We start from the raw sequence: 13,401 nt of genomic DNA, 5'->3' as shown, positions 1-13,401 counted from the left end.
CAATTTGCATATTCATTAACCCGCATATACTAAATGAAGCAACGGTGTAGAGTTACATTCAAGCTATTTTACGACATGAAGAATTTTGTTTCACAGGTAAAAATATTTAAATATGTGATTTTGGTGATTAAAGATGAGTTTTAAGGGATAAAATTATTGACTACAGGCCAGGGGGATGTTAAATGCATTACATAAAATCTCTTAGGTAGTAGACAGAGAAACAGTGTTTCACTAGAAAACTGGGTTTCACTGGGTTAAAATGAAAAGTTTCAGGCAGCAAGTAATGTAATGGACATATTGAGCCAAGACAAAAAAGGGGGGGAAAAGTAGACACGTTCTGAATGGGTTACTCACATTCACTCTCTCTATTGAGAGTGTCTGAATAAACACCACGTTTTTCAACAAATGGAAAAACTATTGATCGGTTTCTCTGACAAAATGAGGCTTTACACGTGCTCTTTCTCTCAACAGTCACTATCCACTGGATGATAAAGTTTTCTTACAAGTGTTCAGAAGTACCGCTGGGTAAACTCTATTCTCATAATTTTATGTAATTTTTTTTTTTGTCTCATAGTGAATCCCTCAAGCAGTTGTTATGAAACATGAACGGAATAGTTCATCCAAACATGAAAACATTAGCAAACTAATTCATATGCCTTGTGTGCTATACAAGTCTTTTAAATCATAATTCACTCAAAAACTTTCCTTGGCGCATTCATGAGAGAAACAGCCATGTCAGATGTATCAACAAATGTTCTTTTGAGTCAGATTTTATCAATGAATCAGTTGATCCATTCAGTGATTTGCTAATGAAGTGGATTGATCCAGTTCTCCAGTTGACTCAGTGATCCAGCTGTAGTTGTTAAAAACCCACTTGAAAGGGAAAACAATCAGTGACTAATGATTGTTTGGTCTGTTTGTTGCACACACAAGCCATTGTATGGATTCAGAAGAATGGGAATGTAGCACACAAGTCATATAGCTGACTTTTATGATACTTTTGCATGTACAAGAGTGACTAATGTATTATTCAAAATTTCTCCTTTTGTGTTCCACAGATGAAAGAAATTCAGACTGGTTTGGAAAGACATGAGGTTGAGTAAAAGATGAATTCGATTTATGGGTGAATTAATCCTTTCATCTTTAATGACAGTTAGCAGCAGGCCTACTCAAAAGAGCCAGGAGTCAGGTTTCCTCCGAACGCCAAATGATAAGCTGCCTACAAGCATCTCTCTCCAGCATTCAGCGTTTACTTTGGCGTTGAATAACTGCACCAATAACGCTGTTGCCGACAGAGAACAGAGAGAGTGAGAGAGAGGATGGCGTCAAGGTCATTTGAGGGTAACGGGGTACGCTGACAGTAAGAGCGCCCCAAAGGAAGCCATATTTTGCACAATAATCTTATTAGATGCAAAACTATCAAATCCTGAAAGCTTTAATTTCTCAATCAATTCATGATGTTACGCGCACCCTCTTGCAGCATCGGTATAATGGATAGTAAATTATACATTATGTGCTATTTCTATCCTGCGCTCTTATACTCAACCCATTACAAAATGACAGTGCGGATCCCTCTGCAAGAACGCCCATCAAGCCTTCCCCAAGACACCGCTATACCGGCAAGCACACAGTCAATGACGCGGATAATAAACGAATGATGCGAGCTGTTGTCCCTGGCAATGGGAATACTGCTGCTGCACGTGCCTGTAACACTGCAATAATACACATCCACGCGCGGAGCACAAATTAAGGTAATATCGCATAGTAATCTATTAGAGTCGCAGATTTGTAAGAAACGTTCTGCTTTTAAATGGATGCAATTGTGCACCGAAAGTGCAACGTCGATAAGATATTTGTGGCAAAGGGGGCGAGAGGGAACACACAGTACTATTGATCCCTGCACTAATGGGCGCCCGGATGTATTTGTATTCCCTTTTACGAATTTTAAAATTAAAAGGCAATCTTATATAGATTTGTGATTTCTGACATATTATGGTTAGTGAGATACACAACAGCACATTGCAGATTGTTTGCTACAGCAGATGCCCTATTCTAAGTTACTAGAGGAATAAAACCAATAGACATGTACAATAAACACATAAGCATGCATCGTTTTAACTACCTGATAGCTCAGCATGCTCTCTTGGTCGCTGTTTTCGGCAGGCATGGTTAACTCCGTTTTAAAGCAGAGTCGATTGCAGCTTCTACAGAAAGAATTCAGCAACGCAGCTCAGATTAGCAGTTCCTGTTGAGAAACTCCAGATCAGTTGATGCATATAGGATTAGATCGGGAGACATTAAGTAACCTACTCTTGATCCTGTCTTAAACTAACGTTGAGATAGCCTATACACGCACACTCGCCCTGTCTATACTTTAATGCTGTTGTTAGGCGCGCGTTCTCCAGGACTTGGAAAGAGGTACAGACTGTGGCAGCATCATATGTCTTCCAGCCAATCAGAGAGCTCGAACTGGGACTGTTGCTGAAGCTGTAATTCGATTGATGCGGGTTTGCACCTACCTACAGGAAATAAGTTAAGAATGTACTAATGAATGTAGCCTACAATTAATGACGACGAAAAATTAATCTGAATAACATCTCAAGCGAGGTCTACATCGTATATTGAGATAAAATGTACTACAGTTATTGGAGAAAAATCATTATTTAGTGACTAAGTGAACTACATTTCAAAGCTACACATGCTGTAATTGAAAACGGGGGTTTTATTATTTTCTTTTTGTGATAAGTCTACTCTGTTCAAACTGTTCAGTCATTTTTGCCCTACAAATATATTTTTTACATATGTACATTTATTTATTTAGCCTATTTAAATGATAACCAACTTAATAAAATATATTAATTTAATTTAGTAATTATTTTCTCTCTTCTTACCATACGAAATATAGCAATGGTGTTTTAAATTCCTGTTTCACAAAGTGTAATAGTCCAACTCATCCAGAGTACATTGCCATCTAGTGGCTACTACTATGTACAGGCAGTACATGGACTGCCTTTATTCCAAATGGACAGGTTATTAGTAATCACAAATAAACATAATACAAAACATAATTATTTTAGAGACGCAGTGTCTATGGAACAGTTTGGTCATACCGTAAACATGCATAATGATAAATAGCGTTGTGCATATTGTTGTGTTCTCTTTGGCCAAGCTAAAAGATCATGTAGACATGACAAATGATATGACGCTTTAACAATCAATCTGTTCTGGAACATTTCATGAATAATTCAATTAATTGTCATTCGCCCAATTATATAAGTTAATTGTTACTATTGTGCTGTATGGGGACATCATCACTATATAATGAGACTGTTGTGCTCAACTCCCCTGACAAGTCTGAAATATTCTATATTTAGCGCTAATATCCATAATATTCATTAGCCTATAGGTCTTTAAGTAATACAGCCAAAAGAGTATAATAAAGGGGTGATATTCGAATATTTCATTAAAAGTCCCTTTCGTTAACCATTAGGCTATATAAATATTTGATATTAAATTCCTTCTCAGCGTCCAACTGTAGCTTTGCGTGTTTATACACTGGATTGCCGCACGGCGTCATCCGTTTCCAGGAAACAGTTGTTAAGGGTGATGTAAACAGCATGCTGGAGCTGGAATGTGTGCAGTGCGCATGTGCTGATTGAGCATTTCTCTGCAGCTCTGCTGGGCTGGCTGGGCGCACCAGTGACCTTATCGATTTTCACAGACGGCTTCTGGCGGGTGTCAAATCCAGAGGTGAATGTACTCTAGCAATCCAGGTGAGTTTGCTCAGCGAATCTCTAGATAAACTTGGTCGTGAACAGGCATGTGGAGATTCACGAGTTTTGTTATGTTTTAAGATTTATGATGTCAAGTTGATCTATAAACCTATGAAATAATTTTTAATTTTAATATTGTGATGTGATTCTTTATTTAGGAAGGAATGTGCATAGAACTGTTTTGTGTTGAATCCGAGCATGAGCTATTGTGTAAATCCGTTTCCAGGCAATGACAAATTACAGTGTTCAACTATTGATGCATTGTTCGCTTGGCTTTCATGACCCAGAGCTGTCACTTCTCGTATTTGTGTGTGAAAGAGTGTGAACAATGGCATTAAATTCATCTTACGTCTACCTCTAGGTTAAAAAGGGAAAGACTGAACCATTTTGTGAGTGATGTGAGAATTAACTCAATCATGCACCAGCATATGCAAGGTAACACACTCTTTTACCACATTTTCACCACTTATTTATTAATTACTTTTGATGTCCCTATAATGTTACCTAACATAGACATGCAGAGACCTTCGAAACTACACTACAGTTTAAACATTTGGGGTCTGTAAGCTTTTTTGAAAGAAATTAATACTTTAATTCAGCAAGGACATATTAATATTACTTATGACAGTACATACATTTATGTTACAAAAGATTACTGTTTCCAATAAATTCTTTTGAACTTTCTATTCATCTAAGAATCCTGAAAAAATGTATATCATCAAGTATTAAGCAGCTCAACTGTTTTCAACACTGATAACAATAAGAAATATTTCTTGAGCAACAAATCAGCATATTAGAATCATTCCTGAAGGATCAGGCTCAAGGATCATATTTTAAATTGGAATAATATTTCACAATATTACTGTTTTTACTGTATTTTTGATCAAAAGCATAAGAGACTTCTTTCAAAAACATTAAAAAATCTTACAGACCTTAAACCTTTGAACAGTAGTGTATATTAGTGAGGCATTCTTATAGGCACAATGTTTTTTTAAACTATTGTTATTTTATACCCTACACTCAAACAAACCTGATGACTAGATTGAATTATTAGATTATATCAAAACGTGATTTGGCCAAATTATGAGTCTTTCATATAATGAGGACCACTTCGGATATTGTCACAGGTTGAATTTCAGTGTATTTGTAAAGATTTTGAAAAATTGGCCCATACAACTATAGTCAAACCTACACACACTAGAGATCCACCCTGTTATTTTTGTGTGCAGCATTTTTGTAAAGCATTTCTGTGTATGTCACAGTGCCACCCTTGGAGGGAAAAGTTCGCTGTAATTATCTAAATCTGCCTCTGATTAATGGGGACAGACTGAGGACAGCTAAGACACTAGTGGACAAAGCAATAAAGGTTAGACTTCTAAACTCTCAATGAATCTTTGTAGAAGTAGTGCATCGAATAACTGCGGATCTTTAATCATTAAATATAATGATGCCAATGAGATTTCAATGAACATACATTGACGATTGTGATGATTCTGCTGTAGGAAAAGAAAGTGTTCTCAGTGCAAGGCCCATATCCTGTAATCCGCGCAGGCCTGCGTGCAAGAGGATGGGTGGAGCGGCGACTACCACGGCCTTCTTTCCCACAGCCCCGTCGACATGATCCTGAAACGGAAGCCACAGATGAGGGTGGCAGCAGTGATGATGATGGTGAGAGTATCTGACAGGACCAAGATGAGATCCTTTCCATCACTCTACCTAGATGATAAGGCTTGTCAATTTCTGTGTGTGTGCAGATTTACTTAGCTATAGATAGGGGACAAATCTGTTAGGCATGGCTAATTACTAATGAAGCTAATGACTAAATAATTTTTTTTTTTTAAAATTAATAAAATAGAACACACAGCTATATCCTTCTATGTCTAGTGCCCACATACCAATCAGCAAATTAGCTAGGACCACTGTTTCTCCCCTCTGGAAGTAATTATTATTAAATCAATATAACATTTTTGTTATAAAATTATTGTTACTGTAAAAGTTATTGTAAGATAACTACCTGTAGGTAGACTACTGTTCAAAAGTTTAGGGTCTGTAAGTTTTTCTTTTTGTTGTTGTTAACTTTTATTTATAACTTTTATTTAGCTTACTTTTATTTTGCAAGGACACATTAAATGTATCTAAAATGACAGTAAAGACATTTATAATTTAAAAAAAAAATCTATTTCAAATGACTTAAACATTTACCATCTGTGTTTAGTTAATGACTTACTGTAATTTAAAGCTCGATATGATAGTTTGAGCAGCTAACTTGACACCACTCATTCCTACAGTACAAACAGATGTCAGTGACAGATCATTCTTTCAGTCCCTTGACTCCTGTCACACCACCTTCTCGATTTCTTTACGCAGAGTTAGGAGAGGAGGGAGAGAGGGACGATGAAGCAGATGATCTGTACGACCTAATGGTATGTATAAAAACTGTATAATTACATTTCAATGACAGTTGCCAAAGCAGCTGGGTTTTTTAATGTAATTTGTGGACAGTGGACAGTTTCTGATCCTTATTTTTATTTCATAGTCACGGTTGGTTCGCAATGAGACCCCGTATTTCTACTGGACAACAAAGAGGGATTCAATCGACTGCCGGTCTTTACGTAAAGATCAGATGACCAATCATTACGCAAAGTCGGGATCATTTACCACCAAGGTTCATCGCAAAGTTGACAAATTAAGCTTTTCCGAACTAAAATTCCTCTACGCATAAAAACTCTTTCTCTTACTCAATTACCTATTGTTTCATAACTACATCGTTTTCAGGTTGGTTTGTGTTTGAATTTGAGAAATCTGCAGTGGTTTGATGAAGCAGATCCTGATACATTCTTCCCACGCTGCTACAGACTGGGGGCGGAGGATGAGAAACATGCTTTTATTGGTCAGTACTCTTAATCTGGAATATACTGTGTCCTTGCTGTATTTTCCCTATTTGCAACTTGTTTTTTTTTCCTCGTTTCTTTACAAACGAGGGTCTGCTCAAGCTGTCGCATCCATCTTTTCACCCTTATTGCAATACATTCAGAAACGTCCGGTTGCATTCTACATGTTGTCACGTCTTCTTGAGTCTTTCCATCATTGTCCGACACCTGTTCGGACATATAAGGCTAAACACCGTTTCTGACATTTTCAGTGCGTGAGATTGTCCTGTTTTGTTGTTGCTGGTATGATGGAGCATGAGCTCTTGAAGCTCCACCCTCTTCTTGAAAGGGGGTCAGGAGCACAAGCTCATTTGCATTTAAAGGGACACACAAAAACTGCACATTTTTTAATTTTAAACATGCTATAAAAATTATCTGTGGGGTATTTTGAGCTAAAACATACACACTCTGGGGACATCAGAGACTTATTTTACATCTTGTAAAAAGGGGCATAATAGGTCCCCTTTAACAAATGATTTTTCCCCCCAAAGTAATTCACACCACATGAACTTCATAGTCTCTCTGGAGTAATCTGGGGTTAAGTGTTGCTGTCAGGCACAATTGTGATATATGTTCTTTGTAACGGTTCATGTCATCCCAACCTCGGATTGAACCTGCAATATTTGTGTTGCCAGACCTGATCCTCCCTTACTGTTGCTTTACAGAGGACTTTAGACGGACTGCATGCACAAGTCTACTGCTGTATATTTTGGAGAAGTATGGTGGGGATTCAGAGTGGGAGAGAATAGGAGAGGTGCATGATGCTAAGTCTCATGGTATGACACACACTAACACACACATGCTCACATTAGAACTCACACATATTCACACATCTTCCCTCCTTTTTAGGTCCGAGCAAGCGGCGTAAACAGCACACCAATCAGAGGGTTGGAACTTCATTAATTGACAGTGCATTACATGTATGCCAGGAGCATCTGAACAGTTTAGAACACTGTGACATAGACATCACTTTGGAAACAACCCCTACCCTCTCAGAGCAACAGTGGAAGGTGTTTCTTCAGAATTATTATTTAGTTATTCAGTGAGTATTGTTTTTTTTATAGTATCTAATATTGCTTAAAAGAGTAATATCATGAATAAATTCTTGATCTTTTAAAAAAAGAGTTAAATGTACTTAGTAAACTGTAAGTTTTGGGACTGAAAATTATATAATGTAAAATAAATCATCTTATGAATCTAAACAGCAAAAATGCTTCATTACAAACTAATGCAACTTTCTAACATTAGACAAATGAAAGAATCCCTTGTTTTCTCTGAAAAGAGAAGGGGACATGGTGATGTAAAAATATGAGATGGGAGGAAAAATTACATTTCTGTCATGGCAACTCTCGAAGTGTTTGGGATGGTAATGGATTTGACAATGTTGATATGTTTGGTCTTGGCGGAATAGATCTGCTACACTGCTGCTTTTATTGCTGCTGCTGCTGTAGGTTATTTTTGCTGCTGCAGAGCAAGTAAGGGACTTGCCACTGCCAACACATACATGACACGCTGCTGTGAGCAAGTAAGACATGCTGCCGCTGTACAATATAGTGAACATGAATTGCCCATAGCAGATCTATACAGGTGGAGCTGGGGAAGGTGGAGGGTTTCTGAAAGCGCGCTGCACGGCTAAGGTAAATGTTACCCATGTATTTTGAAGGTTGAGCATGCAAGCTCTTTGGCTACTGATACAGCAGGAACCAATCATCCGTGTCCTATAGATAATGATGTGATTACGAGCAGGTTGAGTTAAAGGACCTATTTGCCTGCGCCATCTAGAGTCTCATGACAGAACTTTGTATTTCATTGCTTTTGCGTTCTCAAAAGTATTGTGTTCCCTTGAGAATCTTTGCATTCTCTCACAAAACTTTGCGTTCTCTCACAAAAGTATTGTGACCCCCTGAGAAACTTTGCATTCACTTGGAAAAGCATTGAAACATTTTTTCCTTCCATCTCATATTATTTCCATCACAAAAGTTTTGCAAGCAAACAATACGTTTCTCTGTAGAATAGTGAAGATGCATAAAAGTAAGTTTAGAGAAAGCTTTCTTGCTGTTTCTTTTCCTTTGCAGTGAAGGACTGATGATAGAGGGCTGTGAAGAATATGTAGAGCGTTGTAAATGCATGCTGGAACAGATGCGTCAAGTTTGCCCTCAGATGGAGACTGATGGACTCTGCAACATCTGGATCATTAAACCTGGGGCCAAGTCACGAGGCAGAGGTGTGTTTGTGAACACTGAAGGCCAATGGTGTAAAAGATATTGCAAAACTATTTAATTTACTCTTGACTTTACTGTTGTAGGTATAATGTGCATGAACAAGTTGGATGAGATGTTGAGTTTGGTAGATGGAGACCACGGCATCATGAAGGACAGTAAGTGGGTGGTGCAGAAGTACTTGGAGCGGCCCCTCCTCGTGCATAACACTAAGTTTGATGTAAGGCAGTGGTTCCTGGTCACAGACTGGAACCCTCTTACTGTGTGGTTCTACCGTGAGTGCTACCTCCGTTTTTCTACCCAACCTTACTCCACTCATACATTGGACAGGTGAGAAAACAAATAGTTCACCCAAAAATGAAAATTCTGTCATCGTTTACGCACCCTCATATCGTTACAAACGTTTATGACTTTCTTCTGTAAAGCACTATATATATATATATATATATATATATATATGTATAAGGTTTCATTAGTTAACATTAGTTAACTTACTGCATTAACATACTGACTAACAATGATTAATTTGTTACGGTATTTATTAATCTTTGCCAATTCAGTTAACTCATTAACTAAGATTAATAATGCTTAATGTTTCATTGGTAGTTCATGTTAACTAGTGTTAACAAACAGACCTTATTGTAAAGTGTTTCCAATGTTTTTTGTCCATACAGTGAAAGTCAAGGAGTCCCATGTTGTTTTGGACCCCACTGACTTTTTTATTGTAAGAACAAAAACTGTTGAAACATTCTTTAAATATCTACTTTTGTGTTCCACAAAAAAAAAGAAGTTATAAGTAGGTTTGGAATGACTATTTTGACTATTCTTTTAAGATGGATTATTTATAAGCCCTTCAACTATCTTTCTAGGCTTTAACTAATCTTTTCCCTCTGTACTTTCCACCCTCAGCTCTGTACATCTTTGCAACAACTCCATCCAGAAGCATTTTCAGCCAAGCCCAGATCGCAATCCTTCTCTACCTGCTGAGTGCATGTGGTCGTGTTCGCAGTTCTGCTCCTGGTTGGCTGCTTCAGGCCGTGGTGGTCTGTGGGAAGGGGTGGTGGTTCCAGGTATGCAGAAGGCTGTTATCCAAACTCTCTTGACTGCACAGGACAGTGTGGAACCTCGTAAAGCCAGTTTTGAGCTCTACGGAGCTGACTTTATGCTGGGGCGTGATTTGAGACCTTGGCTATTGGAGATCAATGCCAGCCCCACCATGGCACCCTCCACAGGAGTCACAGCTCGACTCTGCCCCGCTGTACAGGAAGACACTTTGCGGGTGGTGCTGGATCGACGCTGTGACCGCAACACTCACACTGGTGGCTTCCAGCTCATATACAAACAGGTATACAAAAAGAGTGATATGGGTAAATCTCATAAAATCTGTCAAGAAATGTCCAGATCACCAAGCCAAAAGAAAAAAAACATATATACTACTGATCAAAACTGTGGGGTCAATAAGATTTTTTAATGTTTTTTTTTTAAAATAAGTATCTTATCTTCACCAAGGCTGCATTTATTTGATTAAAAATACAGTACAGTAATATTGTATTACAATTTAAATAACTATTTTCTATTTTAATATATTTTAAAATGTATTCCTGTGATGTTAAAGATGAATTCACAGCAGTCATTACTCCAGTCTTCAGTGTCACATGATCCTTCAGAAATCATTCTAATATGTTGATTTGCTGCTCGAGAAACATTTCCTATTATTATCAATGTTGAAAACAGTTGTGCCAGTTAATTTTTTTTTTTTTTCAAATTAACAGCATTTTTCTGAAATAGATTTTTTTTTTGTAACAATGTCTTTACTGTGACTTTATCAATTTAATGTGTCCTTCCTGATTAAAGTTATTAATTTCTTTACTCAACTTTTGGTGGCATTTGATAATTAAATAATTGCTTTTAAATAATTAAACAAACAATTAAAAATTGATTTTAATATTTAATTTTAATATATATGTTCGTTACAGTAATGAGAATGTAATTGTTCTGAAAATGTCACATACAGTCTAATAGTTTTTTGGGTCTTAATAACTAACTTTATTTTATTAATTTTTCTCATGTTTTCAGGCAGCAGTAGAAGTTCCTCAGTATGTGGGAGTGAATCTTCTCATAGAGGGGACTTCAATCAGACGTCCCCGTGCCCCTATTTACAAGCCTCTCATTCAGTCTCACCCTGAGCCGCTATCAAAATCCACCAATCACAAGCCTTCACTTATAAGCAGCCATTGCACTTCTGGCAAGGAGAATCAATCAGAAAAGATAAAAAAGGCTTGGCCTACCCTCCCTTCCCGTAAAGTCACATTGGAGCAATCTTCAACCTTTTACCCTAAACTGAGGAAACGTCCCCACAGACTAGTCTTACCTTCAAACTGTTGTGTTCTTCCCAACCCAGCAGAACTTCATCCACAAAAGCTCTCACCCACTCTAGCCCAGCCCGATCACCCTCACACACACAGGACACGCAGCAACCTTCCATCTCTTTACCGCCCAACCCCCTCACTGGACGTGATCAGCATACGACCTAGACAAACTCTCACCTCCTGTCGCTACAAACACGACATACACACAGTCAATATATCTTATCCAGTCCTACCTATGCAGCAGCACCTTTCACTAAACCATAGACGGACCACGGACACTTTTACAAAGAGAGAAGGGCCGAAGTCATCCTGAGGAACCTTTTGGAGAACATGATTTCATTCAAACAGATTCTAACCTAAATGGAATGAATATGTTTTAGACTGCATCAATTGTATTGTGAGTTTATCTTTAAATACACTGGATTCAAAACCCATATACCTTATCAATCTACCATCAGAAATAAGAAGGAGAACAGCATATTAGTTGAGGAAGCACCTTTTTACTGATTAAGAGCACTTAAAAAAAAAAATCTGTCATTATTTACTCTTATATCCTAATGCGTATCCAAAACTGAAGATTCTTCCTGTGGAACACAAAAGGAGATCTTATGCATAAAATTGGCTGATCTGGTCTCTTCCATATAATGGAGGCATACACCAAGGTTTAAAAAGGACCAAAAAGCACCACATAGCGTATTTGACTTGTGCTCTCTACTTCAAATCTTCTGAAACCATGCAACAGCTTTTAATTTTTGACTCTTTTATGGATAAAGACACATTTTTTAACATAAATTAATTAAATTCAATGTGAGATATACAGTAGTACTATTATGGAGTGCCTAATTCTGTATTATATTGATATGGGCAACCTTTCACCGGTGCTATGTTTGATGATTATTAGCATGGTCACTGTCAACTGTGGTGTACTGACTGTAGTATTAATCTATGGTGCTGAATTTTGTATTCTAGATGTCAGGATGTTTCCATATGAGCTGACTGTTGACAATGTTAATTATTGGAAACACTAGTTTTCAAATTTTTGCAATTTGAAGTTAGCTTAGTAGATGTTTTATATAACTCATGCCTTTAACCGTTAACCAAACTCACCACTAGATGGAGCTAGCATTCATTCTTTTAATCTTTCTCATTTTTGTCAGTGCTTATCATAAAGTAGTATCATATGAATTGCATGCTAAATCCATTATCATGGATACATTTGTTATAATATGCGATTAATACCATTTTGCATGTCATAATGTCAACAAAAAGAATGGGTTTTTGGGACATTTTTGCATAAACTTGATCATCCTGATGAACCTCTACAATAAAAAGCACTTGAAAATCACAAATATTATTTTTGTTAATTGATTTTTTTTTATTCTTTAATTTTTTTTGAGAACTTATGCTTTCACCTGTCTCTGTTCTTATTTTCTATATGAATTACATAATTTTTTATTTAATTATTTTTACCCATTGATAAAGAACTTTTATAATGTTTACATTGAACTGCAATTCAGAGACATTGCATTTTTATTTATTATATTTTATTATTTTTACCCATTAACTTACATTCATATCAAAACATTTCCTCAGTGTTTGCTTTCGACTGTAATTCAGCGGTATTGCACTATACAAACACAAGCAAATCGAGACATGCTGATCACTGTACTATTAACAAACACTTACTTTGTACGCACACCCATTAGCAGACACTATAAAAATTATTGTTGCCATGTATTGCAGTTTTTTACTCCCTTTTACCTTCCAGCAGTTCTCAAGTTAATGTCTATTTTCAGATCTTCAAAGGAGTGTATATCTAATTTGGAATAGTATGTATTTAAAATCTAAAATACTTATATATGAAGGAATTTTAGTAATTGTGAACAAAGTTCCCATTGTCCACCAAGCTTTCGCACAGCAAAATTAAAAGAAGCTTGTTTTCCTTTGATCACTTTATCATTGGTATACTGTAAAATACAATGGTGATTTATTATCCATGTGGCCATGTATGTGTATAATACATACTGTAATAAGCATGGAATATTACTAATATATATATATATATATATAAATATATGTCTGACAGATTGACACATGTGGTCTAGGACAT

General features: G+C 36.8%; 2 protein-coding genes across 3 annotated transcripts in view; one reads left to right on the top strand and one right to left on the bottom strand.

The window, feature by feature from the left end:
* The window catches only part of slc4a8 (solute carrier family 4 member 8), a 30,570-nt gene extending 28,131 nt beyond the window's left edge, over positions 1-2,439 (bottom strand). Inside the window, exon 1 of one of the 2 annotated variants that reach the window (XM_051896348.1) lies at positions 2,123-2,439. In XM_051896348.1, coding sequence (XP_051752308.1) covers positions 2,123-2,167 — 45 coding nt within the window. In that variant the 5' untranslated portion in view covers positions 2,168-2,439. The remainder of the gene's footprint in view (positions 1-2,122) is intronic. The other variant, XM_051896347.1, reaches the window with a different exon arrangement.
* Positions 1,211-13,068, top strand: ttll3 (tubulin tyrosine ligase-like family, member 3). Its single transcript, XM_051896351.1, has 14 exons — positions 1,211-1,751; positions 3,674-3,773; positions 4,135-4,208; positions 5,036-5,139; positions 5,276-5,441; positions 6,141-6,196; positions 6,310-6,438; positions 6,549-6,663; positions 7,369-7,479; positions 7,553-7,745; positions 8,779-8,927; positions 9,009-9,252; positions 9,832-10,267; positions 10,999-13,068. The coding sequence occupies exons 3-14, from the start codon at positions 4,190-4,192 to the stop codon at positions 11,602-11,604; spliced, it is 2,328 nt and encodes a 775-aa protein (XP_051752311.1). The 5' UTR covers positions 1,211-1,751; positions 3,674-3,773; positions 4,135-4,189; the 3' UTR covers positions 11,605-13,068.
* Positions 13,069-13,401: the final 333 nt, after the last annotated feature.

Source organism: Ctenopharyngodon idella, chromosome 6 (assembly GCF_019924925.1).
Source record: "Ctenopharyngodon idella isolate HZGC_01 chromosome 6, HZGC01, whole genome shotgun sequence".
Lineage (NCBI taxonomy): Eukaryota > Metazoa > Chordata > Actinopteri > Cypriniformes > Xenocyprididae > Ctenopharyngodon > Ctenopharyngodon idella.
This window is presented reverse-complemented; position numbering and strand designations above follow the sequence as displayed.

Bases quoted from the DNA above. Each gene is read 5' to 3' on its own strand.
- ttll3 (XM_051896351.1), top strand. The intron at 6,197-6,309 runs GTATGTATAAAA...TTTATTTCATAG, and splicing joins ATGATCTGTACGACCTAATG to TCACGGTTGGTTCGCAATGA. The intron at 10,268-10,998 runs GTATACAAAAAG...TCATGTTTTCAG, and splicing joins TCCAGCTCATATACAAACAG to GCAGCAGTAGAAGTTCCTCA.